Here is a 24,356-nt window from a genome sequence, read left to right as displayed (position 1 = left end):
TGGAAAGACCCACAGAGGGCAATTTGAAAAGCAGTGCCCTAGGTCTTAAATGTTACTTCAGTTCCAAGTGCAAACAAGATAAGTCTCCAAAATCATACTTCACAGAATCAACCTTTTGTACACTTACTAACTTCTATGAGAAAGTAAAAGGGTTCACTCAGCCCTTTAATTATAATACTAAGCCTCACTTTTGGTGATGAAACGTCTTAAAATACAGCTACTCTTGGCGCCAATGAAGTCTCCTAGGTTGGACCACGTTGTAACTTACCTCAACTACGAGTCCTAACAATCACATTCTCACCATGTGATAAAAAACGTGGTCTAAAAACTTGGCATTCCCACCTTGAATCCTTATAAAACTCCATGGACGGCTTCCCTAAGTGGTCTAGCGGTTAAGAGTTTACCTTGCAACGCAGAGGTACCAGTTCAATCCCCGTTCCAGGAAGACACTACATGCTGCAGAGCAACTAAGCCCGTGAGCCACAACTACCAAAGCCCACGTGCCTAGAGCCCATGCTCTGCAACAAGAAAAGCCACTGCAATGAGGAACCCGTGTACAGCAGCTAGAGAGCAGTCCCCACTCACCACAACCAGAGAAAGCCCGAGTGCAGCAACCAAGACCCAGTGCAGCCAAAATAAACAAACAAGTAAATGAATAAATCTAAAAAAAAAAAAAATCAAAAACTCCATGGAAAGAAACTGAGGCACAGAGAAGTTAAGTGACTACCCAAAGTCACAGTTGGTGGGTGGTCAACCTGCAACCTAGCTCCAGAGCCTGGGCTCTCAAACAGCACACTGAATAGCAACCCCCCACCCCACCCCCGACCATCCCCTTCTCCAGTTAGGCTCACTTTTACATGCCTTTATCTCTGCTGCACCCCTGCCCACATCCAACCCTTCCCAGAGGGACCTCCCTTTCTGTGACTCCCCTCGAACCAATGTATCTGAACATGAGCCTGGAGAAGCTTCTGTTGCTCTGAAACTTCACGAATTCCTACAACTCTCTTTTCAACAGGTTCCAAAGGTTTGTTCAGTGTCAAGGACATCATGTCAGCTCTGGGACTAAGACTCGGGAGCTTGGCACCAAATTCGTGGACCGAAGGTTCCACTGCACTTCCATCTTCTTCCTGTTCCTGGGGAGTGAACCATGCATCTTCCTACAGCAACTATCCCTTCTGCTTCTCCATCTACCACTCCCCACTAGCGGTTCTCTCAAGATGAGTTCTGAACTAAGTGTATACCCATAGGCAGCACTTACCTCCTCTATGAGTGGGTAGCTGTTCCCTTCTCCAGGGGATCCAGGGGATTCTCCTAACTCAGGCTTCGGGGAGGTTTCTCACACTTTCCACCTATAGGCCAGTTTACATACCAGAAGGGACTCCCTGGGTTGCCTGCATTGCAGGCAGATTCTTTACCGGCTGAGCCACCAGGGAAGCCTCATTTGGCACTTAGCTACTTGTTACTGACTCATGTTAAGCCATATATATTCATGTAACTGTCCTACTACACCCCACACCTCTAATAGATTATACGCTATCAGAGGACAGGGTTGTATCTTATATTTCTAATTCCCAGGTAAATGACCTTATTAATCTAGATCATTAATGGTAGAGTGAAAAAACATTCTGGCACCATATGATGCTACAGAAGACTCTTGAGAATCCCTTGGACAGCAAGGAGATCAAACCAGTCAATCCTAAAGGAAATCAACCCTGAAAATACATCGGAAAGCCTAATGCTGAAGCTGAAGCTCCAATACTTTGGCCACCTGATATGAAGAGTTGACTCACTGGAAAAGACCCTGATGCTAAGAAAGATTGAGGGCAAGAGGAGAAGGGGGTGACAGAAGATGAGATGGTTGGATGGCATCATCAACTCAATGGACATAAGTTTGAGCAAACTCCGGGAAATGGCGAAGGACAGGGAAGCCTGGCATGCTGCAGTTCGTGGGGTCACAAAGAATCAGACACGACTGAGCGACTGAACAACAACCAAAAAACACTGACGCTGGAGTAAGGAGTTTTGATTCCTGCCACTAGAGAGCCTTACAACGGTAAGTAGATACACTAACAGCTATAAACCTCATTTTCCCAGAGGAAAGGTGAACATTATAATGCCTATCTTAATATCCTCAAAGAGCTATTTCAGGGATAATGAGAGAATGTGGAGGTTAGCACATTAGAAACCACAAGTATGACACACTGTAGAATTATAATTATTACTTAAAACATAACCTTATTTTCTAGAAGCATGGTTCTAAGGATTTTTTTTGAAGCATGCAATCTAGGAGATGGAAAGGTTATAGCTCATGAATGCTTATTAGAAACTGAAATAAAAATTAAGAATAATTCACAAAGTTTCATTAACAGCAAGGCACAACATCATCAGTGTGACCTCAAAGGCCAGATGAACCTATTCTACTCCAACCAGAGCAATGTGTGCTAGCATTCTCAGGAGAGAAATGAGAAATTATCTACATGTCCTTTACGGATAAGTGCGTCTTTCTCAGCATCCTTACCATAAAGGGCAAGGTTTTGTTTCTTATTCTGTTGTTCATTTGTTTTTATGATCCTTTCTTTTTTGCTGCCTCTCTCCCCTTATTAAATATTCCCAGGGCTGCAGAATATGTAGAAATTATATTTAGACAGAATAGCCTAAATCAGGCCAATGGCATTGCTCTAATTTACCAGAAACTTCTTGAAGAAACTAAAGTAGGGGTCTAAGTATCATTTCATCAGTGACTGGCACTACAACACATTGTTCTGGGAATAACTGGTCCACAAAACTGCAGCCCGTCTCGGGGCTTTTCAAAAACCATTTTCATCTTTTCTTTCCTGGCCTGGTGTATTCCCAAGGACTCCGTGCTGCACTCTGACCCCCAGGGCCTCAGTGATGGTTAAAATTGATTCTGAACCAAGGTAAACAGGGTTCCTCCCCATAGCCTGGAGAGCTCCAGTGGGCAGAAGCTAATGAAGCCCTAGAAGCAGGCTGCTTCTCTTCCACCCACCCTTTATAGAAGCTGCTTTTGAGTCTTATTGTGTTGTAATTACATACTATAGGAAATTCAACCATCATCTATTTCAAGGATTGAGCCCATGACTCTTACTAAAACATTTCAATTCCATTTTCTGAACATACATTTCTAAATGCATCTGTGAGGGTCCTTCACAAGGATTTCCATTTCACATTTCAGAAAACTGAAGAGTGGCGCAGGTTCCTGACTGAGCTGGTGATGGATGTAAAGGGGTGCTCATTCTGGGCTGTTAGGTTATTCTCTGTTTCCTGACTTCATTTTCAGCCTAATATTTGATTCAGACAACAGAATTTCGATCATATATGTTTGGTAAAACATATTGAAAAAATAAATACCCATTTCTCCAGCAACCCACCTTATTTTTATTTTCTTTTTAAAGTTGCTCATTTTAGAGAGATCAACATTGCAATATTTCTTCCAGCAATAGTAGTTTTTGTGCCCTGCTTAGACAGAACACTTAGGACTGTCCTTCTTGAGTTCTCAAGTTCACTCTCAAATCTGAAATAGATATTTTCCTACATTTTCCTAGAAAACTTTAAATGTTATCTCTCAATTAAATCCTTCATTCATCTGGAATTCTTTTGTTCACATGCTATGAAATCAAATCAGATTTCCTTCTTTTTTTTTTTTCCTGTGTAAATGACCAATTGTCTCAGAACAATTAATGCTTTCTTGCTTTCCCTCCCAATCTCAATGCTCTATCTGATGTCAATTTTTCATAAATGTCAGTTTCTGAACACCCTTTTCCATTTCATTAGTCAGTGTGCTTATTTTCATGCCAGTACCACATTGTCTTAATTATAATAGCTTTATGACTTTGTAACTCAATTATTATAATTTTTAACCCAATCTCCCTCACCTTAATTCAGTCTTCAGAAACATTTAGCTATACTTGGTCTTTGACCTCTACCATATAAATTTTAGAAGTAACTTGAAATTTTGATTATAAATTCACTTAATTAATAACTTAGTTAATAATAATAATAATAATTTGTGGAGAACTGGTATATTTTCAATAATGGATCTTCCTAGCCATAAACATGGTATATTGTTTCAATGCTTTATGTTTTCAGTATATTTCAACAGAATTTTCTAATTATGTCTATAAAACTCCTGAAATCTCTCAATGAAATTTATTCCAAAATACATTAAACATCCTATTATTACTGTAAAAAGTATATATAATTATATTAAATGCTTATATAATTATATTTTATATTTATTGCTGGTATATGCAAATTGACTTGGGTTTTTCATATTGATTAACTAAACTGTGGTGCTGGAGAAGACTTTTGAAAGTACCTCGGACTCCAAGGAGGTCAAATCAGTCAATCCTAAAGGAAATCAGTCCTGAATATTCATTGGAAGGACTGATGCTGAGGCTGAAGCTGCAATCCTTTGGCCCCAGGTGTGAAGAACTGACTCATTAGAAAAGATGCTGATGCTGGGAAAGATTGAAGGCAGGAGGAGAAGGGGATGACAGAGGATGAGATTGTTGGATGGCATCACTGACTCGATGGACATGAGTTTGAGCAAGCTCTGGGAGTCAGTGATGGACAGGGAAGCCTGATGTGCTGCAGTCCATAGGGTAACAAAGAGTTGGACAGGACTGAGTGACTGAACTGAACTAAACCTTCTTGTAAACATTCTGATGGGATTGAACAGCAGAAAGATAGCATGGGAAGTTCTTATCTAGGGATGTTTTAAACCAGATAAATCAAGTCTGTCTAAATTTCTCATGGCTAAACAAAAAATCTGGAATTTTCAATTTTATGTGAGGCAGCTACTAGAGAATAGAAGTTAATCTCATAGGCTTTCTATCTGCCTAACAAAATATAAAAACCGAGTAACCTGAAATCTAAATGACTTCTCCTGAGTGAACTTCTACCATGCATATAGCAATCATCTATTGCTCCAAAATTTACAACACATTTTAGAAAAGAAAAAGGGTCTTTTGAAAGCTCCATCTGATGGTTCAGAGTCCTTCTAATGAAGGATGATGATATGTTTGTTTAATGCCCATTTTTAACATGCATCTTTGCTGCTGCTGCTCTTGCGAAGTCACTTCAGTCATGTCCGACTCTGTGCGACCCCATAGACGGCAGCCCACCAGGCTCCCCCGTCCCTGGGATTCTCCAGGCAAGAACACTGGAGTGGGTTGCCGTTTCCTTCTCTGATGCATGAAAGTGAAAAGGGAAAGTGAAGTCGCTCAGTCGTATCTGACTCGTAGCGACCCCATGGACTGCAGCCCACCAGGCTCCTCTGTCCACGGGATTTTCCAGGCAAGAGTACCAGAGCGGGGTGCCATTGCCTTCTCCGTGTATCTTTGCTAGTTGTTAGTAAAAACTTGGTGTGATTGAGATCTACGATTCATTGGGGTCTGCTTTGACAATTCAGCACATTTAGGTACTGGTATCCACAAAGCAGATGAAAACTATAGCCTAATCTTTAAGGATAAATTAAAACTACTGGAGACAATAATCAAAGCTTTGGAAGAGTTGCACATTTCAGAAACAGAAAATGCAGAAATGATAGGATCAGGCAACAGAAAAAAAATAAACAAGAACTGAGACATTTTGGAAATAAATTTTAAAATAAAAGAAAAACATTCAGAAAGATAGACTAAATTAAGGAGGGTATAACAGGAAATAGACACCATGGACAGCACAGTGAGGGGAATAAAGGATGGAAAGATAAAGAGTAAAAAAAAAGAATAAAAATATTTAGAATAAAGTCTTAATTATAGAGTACAGTAAAGGATCCCCATTGTATGTATAAATGAGCCCCTGAAAAAGCAATATAGCAAAAGTTACTCAAAACTATAAATCAAGAGTTGAGAAGTAAAATAAGATTTCAATCAATGTATTCAAAAAGACATACCATGTACCTGGGATAAGTAACTTAAAACGGTCAACACAGAGACCATTAAGAGGCTGTATCTTAATAAAACTTAATAAATATATCTTAATAAATACTACTGAAATTTAAGTCTATGAAAAAACAAACTTTATCTAAGCATTCAGATAAAAGTCCAAATCCCTAATAAAGGAAAGTAAGTCAGACTGCCACCCAACTTCTTGACAACAGCATTTCCACACAAAAAAAATTAAGAAGAAATTATTTAAAAGTTACTTAAGAAAAATGTGAGTAAGTATATCAGAATCTATACATAATTAAGGCAAAACTAGAGCTCTGGGAAAATTCTTTGCATTAATTACCTATATTATGAAATGAAAATAAATGAGTTAAGTATCAACTCAAAGAGTTAGAGAAAGAATTACAAGGTTAACTGACTGGAAGCAAAAGGAAGGTCTCAGTAATCTAAAAATATAACTGAATTAGAAAGTAGAAAACCAGTAGAACTAATAAAAAAAAAAAATAAGGGGAAAAGAATTGACAAAATGGGGAAACCACTAGCTGACCTAAGTTCTAAAAAAAGATAAATATACAAAATAAATTATAAGGTGGAAGTAACCATCAACCTAGAGAAAAAAATTTTCTAAATCATCAGAAACTACTTTGTCCAACTCAATGCAATAAATTTAAAAACCTTTTTGGAAAGCCATCCTTCCCTTGGAATCAGAGACTTTGGGCTCCTACCTCTAAAACAACTCTGCTTCAAACCCCAGGCTAGGATTCTTTTTCGCTTATAACTCTTAAAGCTGAGCATTTTAAGAAGTCTTTCCTCAACCTTTTGGATACTACTTTCTCCAATATTTTGCCTACTTGTCTCATGCATTCCACACTTTCAACTAAGGAGATGATTCAAATCTTTTATCTCCAGCTTTTAATCTCCATCTCTATTCTGAGCTCCAACTTTCTGAAGGACACAGCCTTCAGTATACCCTCCCTGTATCTTAAGTCCAACATATATAAGGAAAAATTCATCAGATTTCTCCAACACCTATTCTTTTTCAGTCTTATATCAACAGCTTGGCCACCCTTTCAATTCCTAGGACCACATATGTTGAAACTTGCTTCATTCCCCAAAATTCCCACCACACCCACACTAAATTAAGCTCTCCCTCAGGCTTTGCTCTCTTCAAAGGCTAAGAGGGACCAGGCACTGGCTCCACTTCACACAGTATTAAGTTTGTCCTATCAAACCTGGAGATGCAGAAGAGGCCCCTTTCTTATCAGGGATTTGAGTAACCTTTCCTTATTATCGCAACATGTCCGTGGCATCATATTTTCCAATGATGAAGTCATGATCGATCTTAGAATCTGTCCCAGTGGAGAGTGGTCAATATTGCTGCGGTGTTTGTCGCCAGTCATGTCTGACTCTTTGCGACCCCATCAGGCTTCTCTGTTCATGGGCTTCTCCAAGAGAGAAGACTGGAGTGGGTGTAGGCATTCCCTTCAGGGGAACTTCCCGACCCAGGGGTCGAACTAGGGTCTCCTGCATTGCAGGCAGATTTTTTTTTTTACCATCTGAACCACCAGGGAAGCCCACAATATATAGCAGATTAAGCAACTGATGCTCTACCGTGGCAAAAGACCAAAGAAAATACTGACAGTGAGCTTTTCATCTCTCTTGTGTTTGATAAAATAGAAACACAGGTAAAAATAATGAATAAGAATATAAAATGATTTAGAAGTGTCTCTTGAAGAATCACAAGAGAAATACAACCCTTAATCTTTGGATTAGGAGACCATAGGGAGAAGTCAATAATACCAAAGAAGAGACTGGAACTCAATTATAGATCATAAGGGCATATAACCATGACACCAATGATAAAAACAATTACAACTTTAAGAAATGGAAATAGGCATACTAACTTCATTTGCTTTGAAGTAAAATTCTAAATCCTTAGCCAGTCATAAAACTAAAAGCTGTAATCATAGAAAAATATCCTAGCAGTATTAATACCTTGTCATAAGTAATATTTCAAAAATGTGTAAATTGTGATTATCAAGCACAGAGACTTGACAAATCTCTGCTAAAACCACATGCTGCCCTCCTACCAGTCCCAAAGGACAAATATATGGAATGATCTTTTAGAGCTATCTATATTAGGATGCATTTTTAGGCAAGATAAATGTAAAATGAGTAGAGTTAAAATGGCATGGAAATGTCAAGAATGAATCAGTTTATAAATGTAAGTGCAAATCAGGGTTTGATTTTCCCCTTAGAATTCATAGTTGTTAGGCAGTGATAGAGGTACAACTGATACAACAGATAAACGGAGAATCATAAGAGATTACTGCGGATAATTACATGCCAACAAGTAGGACAATCTGGAAGAAATGGATAAACTCCTAGAAGTATACAGTGTACCAACATTGAATCATGAAGAAATAGTAAATCTGAGCAAATTAATTACTACTAAGGAGAATAAATCAGTAATCAAAAACATCCCAACAGAGGGATGGGACCAGATGGCTTCACTGGTGAATTCTACCAAGCATTTAAAGACACATCAATACCAAATTCTCACAAACTCTTTCAAAAAATATAAGAGGAGGGAATAATTCCAAATTCACTTTAGAAGACCAGTTTCATTCTGGTACCAAAACCAAAGACACTCAAGAAAAGAAAATTACAAGGCTAGATCTCTGATGAACAGAGATGCAAAAGTCCTCAGCAAAATGTTAGCAAACCAAGTTCAATAACATATTAAAAGAATCATATACCATGATCAAGTGCGATTTATTCCAGGGATGCAAGAACGGTTCAACATTCACAAAGCAAGATACTGGATGCTTGGGGCTGGTGCACAGGGACGACCCAGAGGGATGGTATGGGGAGGGAGGAGGGATGAGGGTTCAGGATGGGGAACACGTGTATACCTGTGGCGGAGTCATGTTGATATATGGCAAAACCAATACAATATTGTAAAGTTAAAAAATAAAATAATAAAAAAATGAAGGACACAAATTACATGATCGTCTCAATAAATGCAGGAAAAGCTTTTGATAAAATTCAATATTCATTTATGATTAAACCTCTCAACAAAGTAGGTGCAGTATCTCAGCATAGTAAAGGCCACCCATAATAAGCCCACAGCTAAAATCATACCCAATGGTGAAAAAGTGGAAGCTTTTCCTCTAGGATCAGTAATAAGAAAAGGATGCTTTCGTCACTTTTATACAAGGTAGTATTGGAAGTCCTTGCCAGAGCAATTAGACAAGGAAAAGAAATAAAAAGGATTCAAATCAGGAAGGAAGAAGTAAGAATAACACTATTTTTAGATTACATGATAATCCCGAAGAATACTGGAGTGGGTAGCCATTCCTTTCTCCAGGGGATCTTCCTGACCCACGGGTCAAACCCGGGTCTCCCACACTGTAGGCAGATTCTTTATCATCTGAGCCACCAGGGAAGCCTGATATTATATTTAGAAGACCCTAAAGACCAAAAAACTGTTAGAATAAATGAATTCTGTAAAGTTGCAATCTTCAAACTCAATATATCAGTTGAGCTTCTATGTTGACCTAAACTATTTAGAAAGAGATATTAAGAAAATAATCCCATTTACAATTGCAACAAAAACAATAAAATATCTATGACTAAATTTAGCCAAGGAAGTGAAGGACTGAAAATTATGACACTGATGAATAAAACTGAAGATGACACAAATAAGTTGAAACGTATCCATGCTCATGGATTGGAAGAATTAATACTGTTAAAATGTCCATAATACCTAAAGCAATCCACAGATGCAATGAAATCCCTATAAAAGTTCCAATGGCATTTTTCACAGAAAGAGAACAAACAGTCCAAAAATTTGTATTGAACCACAAAAAAATCCCAAGCAGCCAAAACAATCTTAAGAAAGAACAAAGCTGGAGGCATCATGTTTCCTGATTTAAAACTATACTATAAACCCATAGTAACCAAGATAGTACAGTATTGGCATAAAAACAGACACATAGATGAAGGGAACGGAAGAGACAGTGCAGAAGCAAACCCACACGTATGCAGGCAATTAATCTGACAAAGGAGCCAACAACACACAATAGGAAAAGGACACTCTTTAATCAATGGTGTTAAGAAAACTGAACAACCACATGCTAAAGAATTAAACTGGACCACTACCTTATACCATACACAAAAATTAATTCAAAATGGATTAAAGACTTGAACATAAGACCTGAAAGTACAAACATAGGTGGTAAGCTCCTTGATATTGGTCTTGGCAATATTTTTTTTTGGATTTGACACCAGAGCAAAGGCAGCAAAAGCAAAACTAAACAAGAGAGACTGGGCCAACTTAAAAAGCTTTCATACAGCAATGAAAACCATTAACGAAATGAAAAAGCAACCTACCAAACAGCAGAAAATATTTGCATATCACATATCTGATATGGAGTTAATATCCAAAATGTGTAAACAACTCATACGATTCAATAGCAAAAAAACAAATCTGATTTAAAAATAGGAAGAAGATCTAAACAGACATTTTCTCAAAGAAGATATCCCTACATGTGTATGAAAAGGTGCTCAAACACCATGAACCGACAGGGAAATACAAATCAGAACCTGGAGCTACCATCTCACACCTGTCAGAACGGCTATTATCCAAAAGAGAAGGAATAACAAGTGTTGGTGAGGCTGTGGAGAAAAGAGAACCCTCTTGTGCACTGTTAGTGAGAATGTAAATTGGTGCAGCCACTATGGAACACAGGATGGAGTTTCCTCAGAAATTTAAAAATGGAACTACCATATGATCAACTAATTCCTCTTCTGGGCATTTATCCAAAGAAAATGAAAACACCACTTTGAAAAGATATATGCACCTCCATGTTCATTGTAGCATTATTTACAATAGCCAAAATACAGAAGTAACTACGTGTCCATCAATGGATGAACAGATAAAGAAAAAGTGTGTGTGTGTGTGTGTGTGTATATATATATATATATATATAAATATATATAATGAAATATTATTTAGCCACAAAAAGGAGGGAATCCAATTCCACCATTTGTGATAACATGGATGGACTTTGAGGGCATTATGCTAAATGAAATAAGTCAGACAGTGAGAGACACATCACAGTGGAATCTTATCTAAAAAAAAAAAAATCTGCCAAGCTCAACAATACAGAGAACAAATCGGTATTTGCCAGAAGTGGGGAGTGGGCAAATTGAGTGAAGACGGTAAAAGGTACAAACTTTTAGTTATAAGATAAATAAGTTCTGGGGATGGTAATGTACAGCATTCCATCCCTGAGCTTCCCTGATGGTTCAGATGTTAAAGAATCCGCCTGTAATATGGGAGACCTGGGTTCCATCCCTCGGTTGGAAAGATCCCTGGAGGAGGGCATGGCAACCCACTCCAGTATTCTTACCTGGAGAATCTCATGGACAGAAGAGCCACGTGGGCTACAGTCTATGGGGTCGCAAAGAGTCAGACACTACTGAGTGACTAAGCACAGCGATGTACAGTATGGTGACTATCGTTAATAAAACTTTATTGTATAGTTGAAAGTTGGTAAGAGAGTAGAACGTAAAATTTCTCATCATAGGAAAAAAACTGTAATTATTTGTGGTGATGGAATGTTAACTAGACTTATTATGGTGAACATTTTATAATATATACATATATCAAATCATATGTTGTATGCATATGCTATACAATGCAATGTCATGTCACTTATCTCTCAGTTGAAAAGAGAAAGTGATGAAGGAGGATAAACTAGACAGGGATGATGTGGGATGTGGTGGAGGTTTGCTTAAAACGTCTTGCTTTTGCTTGTATTCATTTGTACACCAATATTACTCCTCCACCAGACAGTGAATTCCTTGAGGCCAGATCTGCCTCTTACACATTTTTTCCATACCCTCCAGTGTCAGACAGAACCCTAGAGACATGGTCAAACTCAACAAGTATCTACTGAGTTGACTTAAACTGACTCCTAACTAACAGTTGAAGCTGTGTTATCTCTTTTTGTCACTGGATTTTAACTGCATTCATTCAAATAAATGAGGATCTTTTCAATGCCAACTATAGAAAGGCAGCTGAGATTAAAACAGATATGATAGGGGGATTACATGATTACCTCTAAGAAGCATGTGTGACTTAAATAACATCAAGATATTTTAGAACTAAACTGTCAAAAACATTATGCTGATCACATTTTAGATCAATCAGCAATGGTTAACTGTTAACAACATCTGGCAAATACAAAAACAATGTGGTAGGTAAACACATAAGAGAGGTCAAAGCAAGCCTCTTACACAGGATTAATTCTTTGGCTGGAATTTTGCCTTTTCCTCTGTAGCGATTTTATATTAAACAGATCTTTGCTCTTTTTAGGTTTATTCCTCTTGAGGAGTTAAAGACTTGTGGCTTAGCAGGCTTATAACACTGTTCTGTTCAAGTGCTTTTGTTTTTAAGGAGCAATCATGATTTGAATATTCTGTTTTTCACCTTTCTCCAGTAGAACCCCTACCATGTGCTCTCATGACTGAAGGTCCTGTTGGAAAAATTGATTTTTTCTAAAACTCCAATATGTGTGTTTGTTTAATATTTTTATTGATATAACTCACATATCACATAATTGACCCACCTAAAGTGTATAATGCAACTGAGATTTAGTCCAATAGATATTTTGATTCCTTTCTAATTTCTCTCTTCTTTTGGCCTCCATTTTTCTCTCTGCAGTTTACAGTTTCATATTTCCAGAGTTTGTCAGAATGCTACGCCAAAGACTTTTACAAGTCAACCTGGTGGCATCTGCTGTTGAGTAAATGAAGGACTCATAACTGGAAAGAACCAATGGATACAGAGCCAGAATATAAACCGGTAAAAACCCTTGCTCCCTGTATTCTCATATCATGAACAAACTACAATATAAAAGATAACCAGACACACTACTGTACAGATTAAAGAAGTTACATAAATGTTGGCTTCCTTTCTTTCTTCATCCAATTCTACAAGGTAGAGCAAAAAAAAAAAAAAAATTTATGAACTAAGTCCTTGAGATCTGAATGGGCCAAACAGGCATGCAAACCACTGCACACCTGGAAAGTTATGAGGGAATCCAGCAAAGCCACTGGAGTAACCAAAACCCTAACCCAGGACTCACTTTGCTGCTAAGTCGACCACTCCGCCATCCCCACCCACTTGCTACCTCTGCTACTACAACATCCCCCTTCAGTAGAGGACACATTTTTCAGAGAAGAGAAATCTTAAAACAGGAGTATAAAGACAGGTCCTCCTCTTTATACCCAAGAAACCTTTAAACAAATTACATTCTGAATTTATCAGCTTATTCCAGAACTTTCTTTTTTCACTCTTCCAAGTTAAAAAAAAAAAATCTGCAAAGCATTTACATCAAGTTTTACACAGGAAAAAATTTTAAAAGGCCAAAAAAAAAAAAAAAGTTGCTGGGAGCACTGTTTCATTTGCATGCTTTGTTTTCTGAAATATTGACAATAAATAACTCGAGCATGTTCTTGCTTCTAGAAATGGCTTGTTTTTCTATTTAAAATGAATTTATGGTCTGAAAACAGTCAGCTATTTAGTAGAAGAAGCAAAATATCCTCTCCCAGGGCAGCAACCTGTTTTTCTCTTAAGGAAGAGAACTTATTCCTATTCCATGCCTACAAGTCAAAGAACTTTCTGTTGTCCAGTATTATTTCCTACAGGCAGAGCCTCTTGATTCAGGAGTGATGGAAACAGCCAGATCAACAACCTTCTGGCCAGACACTTGGTAGAGAGAATATTCTGCTTGTCGGATTAAACTCTGCTTTTTAAATGGATGAATAGGGTTTTTTTTTTTTTTTTTCCCTGAGAGTGAATAGGAATTGAAAGAGAGTGCTTTGGCCTCCCTGAGAAATCCACAAATATTTCTCAGAATTTGTTAGCACGGATGGCGCCAGCAAAACAGAATTAGACAGTGCTCTGCAAACTGGATGGTCTTACTGAACTGGCAATTCACATTGTTTCCTCTAACATCACATCTGTCTTCCAGCGATAGTAAACTTTGCTCCTGCGAAAACAAAGAGATCCCACAAGGAATGACATATCTTGAAGCTTTTGCTTCTGTTTTTGGTCTCTATTTTTCCAGGTTGAGCGCTCAAACAGGACTCAATGAGGAGGCGCATTCCTAGTTGACACAGAGGACATATTTTGTGTTTTCTGGTGCCAAAACACACCAAAGGATTAGGTGCTAGAATGGAAAATGAGTTTTCTCCATTTCCTGATGACTTTCACAGGCGTTCTTATTATCTTTAACTCTCCTCTTGTAAAACACACACACACACACACACACACACACACACACACAAAGAGAGATTACTGGGTTCTCTATTAATACCTTATAATAAGCTTTATTTCTTAGTTTTCGCAGAAAGAGATGACTGCATTATGTGTTTGGAACTCACTCCTGCAGACTATGGGGGAAGAACTGGAAATTGTGGATAGGCTAAGCATGGCAAGGATAAAATTAGCCTTCGAGCATATGACTACCAGGAAAGTTACAAACTACCAGAATCAAGATATCATGGCCTGTCATCAGGAAGTAAATCAAGCAATAACTCTTTAAATGGATGCAAGACAGGAAATATGTCCTCTGCTCACAAACATGAGATGACAACCCAGCAGATTTTTATACTCCTATAATCACTAATGCCCACTTACCAGTGCTAACATTGGAGTAATACAAGGAAAGACCGGGGTACATTCTACCCTCTTGATAGCCTTGGAAAGCACAAATGCCTGGATTTGCAAAGAAGGTTTGAGAAAACAGGACATCAATACGATCTATGGCAGATAAATCCCTGTCTCCAGTTAGCAACATTGGTAATCCAAGGGTGACGAGACTCCCTGGGACTTCTGGCTTTCACTTGTCCCTGTGTCTGTGAAGATGTAAGCACCCAAGGAAGATTGACTTTGCAAAGGTGGTATCACCAAGCTTGAGAGAAAACAAAAATGATGAAGCTAACACTCATCTTAGCTGAAACTCCAGTACTTTGGCCACCTCATGCGAAGAGCTGACTCATTGGAAAAGACTCTGATGCTGGGAGGGATTAGGGGCAGGAGGAGAAGGGGACGACAGAGGAGGAGATGGCTGGATGGCATCACTGACTCAATGGATGTGAGTCTGAGTGAACTCCAGGAGTTGGTGATGGACAGGGAGGCCTGGCATGCTGCGATTCATGGGGTCGCAAAGAGTCGGGCATGACTGAGCGACTGAACTGAACTGAACTGAACACTCATCGCTTATCAGCTCTCGAACACTTGGTTTTGAAACTCATGGATTTCTACAGCTTGTTACCAAAAAGTGTTTACAATGTGCGAAAGGATTGGAAAAGGACAAAAGGGAGATCAGGATGACTGAGGCTAATCAGAGAGCTGAATGTTATCGGAGGGGTTGGGAGCCTGCAAGTCAAAAACATAAACAGTGTTCTCAGCTTTCACTCAAAAGCCATCTTCCAGATGTATAAAATTTCAAGTGAGTTACTGGTTACAATATTGTTTACTGTTATGACTATATCAATGTCATCAAAAGGAGTTATCTTCTAATACCAAGGGAATAATTTAATAATATTGAAATTTTTTTCATATTTAGGTACATGATAAATAGAAAAGTATAGAAACTTTTATACTATAGGCCATAATTTTTAACATATTTAGTACTAATTATTTATATAACTCATGAGGCTTCCCAGGGGGTGGCGCAGTGGTAAAGAATCCACCTGCCAATGTAGAAAACACAGGAGACTTAGATTCAATCCCTGGGTCAGGAAGATCTCCTGGAGTAGGAAATGACAACCTGCTCCAGTATTCTTGCCTGGAAAATTCCATGGACAGAGGAGCCTGGTGGGCTACAGTCCATGGGGTCTCAAAGAGTCTCAGTCACAACTGAGCAACTGAGCACATGTGCACATATAATTTATATTTACTTATATATTTTTCTAGTCACTAACATATATGTAAATGTATGTAGATCTTGAGGAATTTTACTCGATAGTGGGTCTAGTGATGGAAGAAAAGTAAGATCCTTTTTTTATCCTCATTCAGAATTTAACAGGTCTGCGGAATAAAAGCAGAAGTGTAAGCATGAACCAAGTGCATTTAGTAATTTTAAAAATCCTCTCAAAACATATGTATCTTAATTTCTTCAAAGTCTAGGAGGGACTAAGCCAGGAATTGCTGAGTAGCTCTGAACAAGAGGTGAGCGAGTATGATGACGTGAACAGTCGAAACGACCATCAGAAGATGTGCTTTCTCCTGACTCTGACATGAGCCACCCGAGGGGCCTTGGCCAGTGAAATTAACAGATACTTATTGGGGATCATGAAGATTTTATTCACTGGAGGGAGCAAAAAAGACAAACAAGATCTGGTTCCTGCCCACAAGCAGTTCATGAGCTTGAAGAGAAGTTAAGACATATGATCACAACTTACAGGCAGAAGGAGAAGAAGAGGAGCAGAAATCAAACCTAGTGAGAACTTAAGACAAAGGAAAGGCTACTTTCTGGCTGAAGAGGAGAGACTCTAAAGGAAGGTTTCTCCAGAAGAGTGGCAACTAAAGAGAGCCTTAAAGAAGGTCCCAAGATTCTGACAATTCTAAAGGCCCAGGGCCTTTCAGAAGCAGTGGAAAAAAATACTTGAAGAGTGAAATTAAGTTCATGGCTCTCAGGCTGAAGTCAGGATCCAGGTGTTTTCAGCCTGGACAAGAGCTCACCTGGCTCACTTAAATCCCCAGAACTCCTTTTCGGACTCATAATCACTGGCTTTCCCCATTACGTCACTGGCCCGGCTCTGCAGATGTTCATGTCTATGACACTTGCAACAGGAATTCATGATTACCAAGGTAAAAAGTCTAGAGAGTACTTTCTAAAGAAGACAGAAAGCCAATGAAAGCTGAGTCAGGAAGCATCAGGATCGCAGCTGTGCCTTACAAAGAAGTGTCTGGCAGCCCTCTGGGAAGAGACTGAAGGAAAGAGGGCTGATGGCTGAGAAAGAGACACAGTGGTGGCCAGGCCACACTTCAGGGAGGGCTGATTTGGACCTGTGCTAGTGGAGGTATGGAGACAAAGGGGAGTGTGGATTTCAGAAACAGAGAAGGAAAGACTTGACAATTAACTGGATAATCTGGTGGGGGTTGGGGGAGTGGAATCCATGGTTAATTTGAACTTGACAACTTCAGTGTCTAGGTGAATGTTGATGCCACTAATAGAAAGCAATAAAGAATAGGAACAAGCTTATAAGGACGATTCAGGGAGAGTTCTTGTGAGTCTGAAGAGTTTAAAGGATATTGAAATGGGAAAATCTAGAGTAGTGGTTCTCAACCAGGGACAATTCTGTGCCTCCTCTCCTGCCGCACACAGGGGACATTTAGAAATGTCTAGATGGGCTTCCCAGGTGGCACAAGTGGCAAAGAAACCACCTGCCAGTGCAGGAGACATAAGAGACAAGGGTTCAATCCCTGGGTTGGGGAGAGCTCTTGACGAAGGAAACAAAAACCCACTCCAGTATTCTTGCCTGGGAAATCACAGGCAAGCCTGTAGGCTGTGGTCCGTGGGGTCCAAAGAGTCAGACACGACTGAGCAACTTAGCACGCATGCAGAGACATTTGGGGCTGTTATCTCCAGGGAAAGGAATGCTGCTATGACAGCAACTAGCAGGTCAAGTCCAGGGATGCGCCTAAACATCCTAAAACACACAGGATAGTTCCTCACAAGAGAGAACAATCCAACCAAAAATGTCAATAGTGCAGAAGCTGAGAAATCCTGGTCTAGAGGTGGTAGGAACTGCACATCTGGAAAGAGAAAGTAGGAGTGGAGAGAGATGAGAACTCTTAGTCACTCACACTGCAATCAGAGACAGGGGAGAAAATTAACCACAGTGAGAATATGCAGAAAAGAGAGATAAGCAGGTGCATGATAAAACTAGGCATATCACCTCATGGCAAAGTGAGTTCATTGGGATGAAGTGATGTCAAAAACACTTTCACACCTAAAATGCAACAATTGATGATTGCTTTTAGGAAGTGTGTACCCAAGAAGATAAACACGGACGAGGTAGTCACCATGAAATCATGAGGCAGATCACTTCAGTCATGAATGTCCCCCAAATCCTCAACCTTCAAGATACCTTCCAGTCTATAGCGGGGAAACATTATATGCGGTCTGTGATTTGCATTTGCAAATTTATTATCATTCAGTCACAGAACCACATGACTGTAACAGGTGAAAAAAAAAAAACTTTTTTAAGAGTAGAAGAAGAAGGAGGAAGAGGAGGAGGGAGAAAAGAAGGAAGAGAGAGGTGAAAAAATAAGGTAAGAGGAAAGCAAAGGAAGAAGGAGAAAAGAAGTGGAACGGAGACTTGAGAAGCGAAGAGAAGGGAAAGGAAAGAAAAGGAAGATGGGAGAAGTGAGAAGCACTGCAGAGACATCCTTTAAGGTAGACAGACACTGCATGAGGAGCTCTATGGAACAGGACCAGTGGCCATCCTCAGTCATTCCAAAAAATTGTGATATGGGATTATATTCAATGGAAAGAGCGAGTTGCTTCTTGAATAGCATCATCACTGTTTTTCAAAAGCTATAATAATACAAAATGATGAAATGGTAACCAATACTTATGCAATTCTCCAGAGTTAAATCAATGTTGCCAGAAGTCTGCTCCAGGAGGTTTGGCAGGTATAAGGAAGGAAGCCGGAGCATGACAGGAGATGGGAGGCAGTCTGGTTCCCCGAAAGGAAGGAAAGCACAGAGATGCATTGAGAGCAACCTGGCGACCTTGGACTGCTGAGCAGAGGCATACAAAGTCAGTAAGAAACTTTAGAAAATGGCTCTTTCCCATTCACATGTTTATGGCATCCATAAAGACAAGGTATACCTGGAAAGAAAAGGTCACAGCATCAGACCAAAGATGGCATCACTGATGAGGAGGGAATGTGAAGAACACGTGGCAACGTGTTATGCCAGAGCCAGACAGATCCTGAATTCCAATCCTGGCTCCACCATCAGCTCGTTCCATGCTTTCCCAAGTAACAGAATGTGTCTGAAACTTAGCTTCCTTTCTGGTAAAATGGGAGTGATAAGGCTTCCCAGGAGTGCCGTGATGATTACATGAGATTATGTTTGCAAAGCCGTCAGCACAGCAGTTGGTGCTGTGTAGGAACTCTGTCAGGGGTAGCTGCTGTTAAATAATGCCTAAATCCAATTACTCTAAGTAATGACTGCGTAAGAACAATATGACTCACATTCCGAGTCAACCCAAATAAAACACATAAAACAAGGTAGCACATTTGAAAACTGAATTCTCCGTTTTCAAATTTAAGCAAGTTAACTTTTATGAATTCATAAAACTGGAAGTGGCCTTTGGAACTATGATCAAATTTCCTCATTTAATGATGGAAAAATTGGAAGAGGAAATGAAAAGACTATTGTGGTTTGGATGTACATGAACCAAAAAAAGATTTTAATTACAGGAAAGTTACTCATCATTTTTTAATATAACACAAGGTGAAGATGGAGTTAGAAAATGACAGTTCATAATGTTATGTGCATGCGCGCTAAGTCACTTCAGTCGTGTCTGACTCTGTGCGACGCTATGGACTGCAGCCTACCAGGCTCCTCTGTCCATGAGATTCTCCAGGCAAGAATACTGGAGTGGGTTGCCATGCCATGCCATCTCCAGGGGGTCTTCCCAACCCAGGGATTGAACTCATGTCTGTTAGGCCTTCTGCACTTGTAGGCGGGTTCTTTACCTAGCAGCCCCTGAGAAGACCTCATAATGTTATAAATACAAGTAAATACATGTGTATACGTAAATCCATATATGTATATTATAAACACATATACAATATCCATATGTCTATGTTAGAAATGATAAAGCTAACCTGCAGAGGCATCAGGCAGACAGTTAACCTTAGCTATCTGCGAACTCAATTACCCTACCTCACTCGAATTCACCCATTTGTAAACATATCTGATAAAGTTCTTGGAAGTTTCATGGAATGCTGAATAAACAAGTATTCAGTATAAAACTGGTGATTCTCAGGGATGTACTTTCCCCAAGCTACAGCTAGGTCACTCACCTGTCCAGGAGAAGGTTAGGAGCAAATAGGAGCTTCCCTGGATGCTCCATGGAGCGCCAGACAAGACCAATCATGAGGATCTCTAGCCAGGCACATTCCAAAAGGTGGACTTGATCATGGAGGGCCAGATCCACAAATCCTGAAATGAGACAAGAAATCTCCCCTGACTCAAATGAAAAGGAATTGCTGGTGAAATGAATGCAACCAGGGATTTGAATGGTTAGGGTCTATTTTTCATAAGATGTTAAAACATAAACTAGAAGCACACTTAGGAAAATCAAACAACTATTTTTTAAGCATTGTATATCAATGAACATTAATGTGGCATTTTCTTAGTGTTACCTTTACAAAAATATACTAACTTATGTAACCAACCTAGATAGCATATTCAAAAGCAGAGACATTACTTTGCCAACAAAGGTTCGTCTAGTCAAGGCTATGGTTTTTCCTGTGGTCATGTATGGATGTGAGAGTTGGACTGTGAAGAAGGCTGAGCACTGAAGAATTGATGCTTTTGAACTGTGGTGTTGGAGAAGACTCTTGAGAGTCCCTTGGACTGCAAGGAGATCCAACCAGTCCATTCTGAAGGAGATCAGCCCTGGGATTTCTTTGGAAGGAATGATGCTAAAGCTGAAACTCCAGTACTTTGGCCACCTCATGCGAAGAGCTGACTCATTGGAAAAGACTCTGATGCTGGGAGGGATTAGGGGCAGGAGGAGAAGGGGACGACAGAGGATGAGATGGCTGGATGGCATCACTGACTCAATGGACGTGAGTCTCAGTGAAGTCCGGGAGTTGGTGATGGACAGGGAGGCCTGGCGTGCTGCGATTCATGGGGTCGCAAAGAGTCAGACACAACTGAGCAACTGATCTGATCTGATCTGATGTAACCCACTTAGCTTTCTATAAAGTTCTGAACTTAAATGGTATTTACATATGTATGCTTTTTACTTAGGCATTTCTAATAGCCTTATGTGATTATTATACTTCATTTCTGTTTTAGTTGAAGATATTTAGGTGTAAGAAATTTAAATTACTTGCACTAAACCAAATAGGTATTGAAGAACAGGCAGGACCAAAGTCACTCAATTTCTACTTCTTTGCTGCATCACTAAGTCATGCTCTTTTTTTCACACCATGTAAAAGAAAGACTAATAAAATAGCATATGTACATAAATCACTTGGGAGAGAAAGAATCAGATGAAAAAAAAAAAAGGAAATTCTGATTTCTTGTTTTCTAATGGCTTATTGGAGAGTAAACTTTTTCCAATCATCACTGACAATATGGTGGATGCCTACTAATAATGAGAAAAAGGAGGAGGAGGAGAAGGAGAAGAGGGAGAACGAAGAGGAAGATTAATTCATTGAACCTCCACTATGGGTTAGAAGCAATGCTAAGTACCACCACGCCAATTTTTAAAAGTATTTACTAATACAATAATTTCTAGAGATAGGAACCCACGGGGATACCATTTTACAGATAGGAAACAAACGTTCAGAGAGCTTAGATACCTGTTGAGGTCAGAGACAGGAATAGTCTCCAGAACCTTTGTCCTTGACCACAAGGGCCACCACATCTTGTGAGCTGCAAGTGATTATAGGCTTTGGATCAAGTGGCTAAATAAACCTAACCACACACATTAAGACATGCCAGAGTGAGTGACCGGGGCATTGCATAAACGAGATGTCCATAAAGTCTGCTGCTTTCCAAATCAGTTCCCTATGCTTTTGCCCGGGGACATCCCATCACATTTCTTTCCTCTCCCTCTCTGCCCTCAGCTCTTTTGTTCTCTCTCATCCATGAGACTGGGTCTAGGATTTCCATTTTTCTTTGTCTTCTTTATTCTTTTCTCACTAATATTATACTTCTATTAGTCATCTATGCTTGTATTTACTAAAAAGCCAAAGTGTAACTCATTTTCTTTAAGCAGCAGTATTGATGTTTTGCCTACTCAATGTTTCCTCTTGGGGATGTTAGTTAAAAGAATCAGCACTCAACAATTAACTCACCATTTCTTTCATACTTAAGTATTCTCTTTCATGAAATCCTTACCACTAAATAGATGATGCTCCATAGAGAAAAACCCAAACTAGAGAAAGACCCTCTAGCCACTATTCCATAACCAAGCCTCATAAATTTTATCTTTCAAATAACGATAAAATTCTTTTTCTCCAATCTATATGTCCACCACTACTCTATCTATTTAATTCCCAAGAGGCTCTCACCTTTTTGCCTGACTTCTTTAACTCAGCATGATTGTTTTGAGACTTCCCTATGTTGTTGAATATAGAAGCACTGTAGGTGACTCTTTTCGTTGCTGAATATTTCATTGCATGGATATAGCCAATCAGTAAATACAATTTTGTTATCTTTTCATTGGACATTTGGTTTGTTTACTTTGGGTTATTACAAATAAAACTGCCATGAGCAGTCTATGCGTAATTTTTTTGTATGAACGTATGCGTTCATTTCTTCTGGGTAAATATTAAATGCACTATGACTGGAGTATGTAGAAGGTATGGGATAGGTATATGTTTAACTTTTTAAGAAACTGTTAAACTGTTTTCAGAAGTGATTCTTCCATTTTACATCCCCAACAGCAGTGCATGTCCAACTCTGTGCAACCCTATGGACTGTAGTCTGTAGTCTGCCAGGTTCCTCTGTCCATGGGATTCTCCAGGCAAGAATACTGGAGTGGGTTGCCATGCCCTCCTCCAGGGGATCTTCCCAACCCAGGGATCGAACCCACATCTCTTAGGTTCCTTACCACTAGGGCCGCCTGGGAAGCCTCCCCGCTCCCCCTCCCCCTGCCCCCAGTCAATAGCAATAGATGAGAGTAAGTTACTCTACCTCTTTAGCCAGTAATTGATATGGGCAGTCTTTTTCATTTTAGTCATTCTAGTAGATATACAGAGGTTTCACACTGGCACTATGATTTGAATTATCATTTCCCTAAAAATTAATGATATTGCGCATCTTTTCATGTGCTTCTAACAGGTCATTATCTTATACTGTATTCACATTAATTATGCATATATCTGTAAATTCTGCTAGACCATGTACTCATTGGAAGCACAAAATGCATGATTCTATCAAATTATGCCTTTTTAAAGTCTCCATTTATTACCTTCTGCTACATCATTTCAGCCACGCCAAGTCCGATAACAGTGTAGCATTTACCAGAGAAAGAGTCTTCTCCCTGGAAAAAGTGGGTTTCACTCATTTATGATTTGTAACCAGAGAGAATATGGGCCTTTCTTGTTCATAAGAAAAACTAAAAGATTAAAAAACTGTGACTGGGTTTCAGGACTTTGGGGAACAAACCCCTACACCCTGCAATCTTGCACCCACAGTGTGCACTGGGTCAAAATAGACTAGCCTTGCTAGGAAGAAGCTCTGTCTGGGGCAGCAAGGAATGCTTCTTTTTATCAGTGAAGTCACTCAGTCGTGTCTGACATTTTGCAACCCCGTGGACAGTAGCCAACCAAGCTCCTCCGTCCACGGAATTTTCCAGACAAGAATACTGTTGGCTACTTTTTATCAGTACCCAACATTTAATGGGATAAATGAACTCTAGTGAGCAATGCTTAAAAGGAAAGCTCACATGGAAGTTTTAATTCTTCGAAAGTTCAGCCCAATCTTCTGGGTAAATTCTCGGAGTTTGTTTTTTTTTTTTAATTGAAGGATAATTCCTCTACAGAATTTTGTTGCTTCCTGTCAAACCTCAACATGAATCAGCCATAGGTATACATATATCCCCTCCCTTTTGAACCTCCATCCCACCTCCCTCCCCATCCCACCCCCTCTAGGTTGATACAGAGCCCCTGTTTGGGTTTCCTGAGCCATACAGCAAATTCCCATTGGCTATCTATTTTACATTAAAAAAAAAAAAATTACCCGGTAAATCCAACTCACTTTCAGAAATGTTAACATTCAAAAGGTATTTTCTCTTTTCTCATGACATTCCATAATTGATGTGGGGGAAAATAATCATGTGATAATGTCACCCATAATGAAACCCAACCCATGTTATTTGATACCCTCCATGAGCCCCCAGTAATCACACAGGATGAGATTTAGGGGCCATCTCACAAGAGAATGGGAGCCATTGAACCACTCAACTTTGGGAAACCAAAGGAGCATTTTCTGGTATCCAACCTTACAGATTAAACTGAACCATACTTTCTAATTCTCACATCAAAACTTCAGTGCTATTTAAGTCAGACAGTTTTAGTGGCCTTTGGGGAGCCTCAGAAGCTCACCATAATCATTTGTACCACAGAAGTCTGGTGATTATGAAATCTGTCTGAAGTATGTCTGCT

General features: G+C 39.4%; 1 protein-coding gene across 4 annotated transcripts in view; it reads right to left on the bottom strand.

Annotated features, from left to right (window-relative positions):
- Positions 1–24,356, bottom strand: part of ESR1 (estrogen receptor 1) — a 410,467-nt gene that overhangs the window by 56,234 nt on the left and 329,877 nt on the right. For all 4 annotated transcript variants that reach the window (XM_070796395.1, XM_070796393.1, XM_070796396.1 and 1 more), the window contains one exon: positions 20,034–20,172. In XM_070796395.1, the coding sequence (XP_070652496.1) occupies positions 20,034–20,172 (139 nt within the window). The remainder of the gene's footprint in view (positions 1–20,033; positions 20,173–24,356) is intronic.

Source organism: Bos indicus, chromosome 9 (genome assembly GCF_029378745.1).
Source record: "Bos indicus isolate NIAB-ARS_2022 breed Sahiwal x Tharparkar chromosome 9, NIAB-ARS_B.indTharparkar_mat_pri_1.0, whole genome shotgun sequence".
Lineage (NCBI taxonomy): Eukaryota > Metazoa > Chordata > Mammalia > Artiodactyla > Bovidae > Bos > Bos indicus.
The sequence above is the reverse complement of the archived record's forward strand: the minus strand, read 5'-3'. Positions and strand labels throughout refer to the sequence as shown.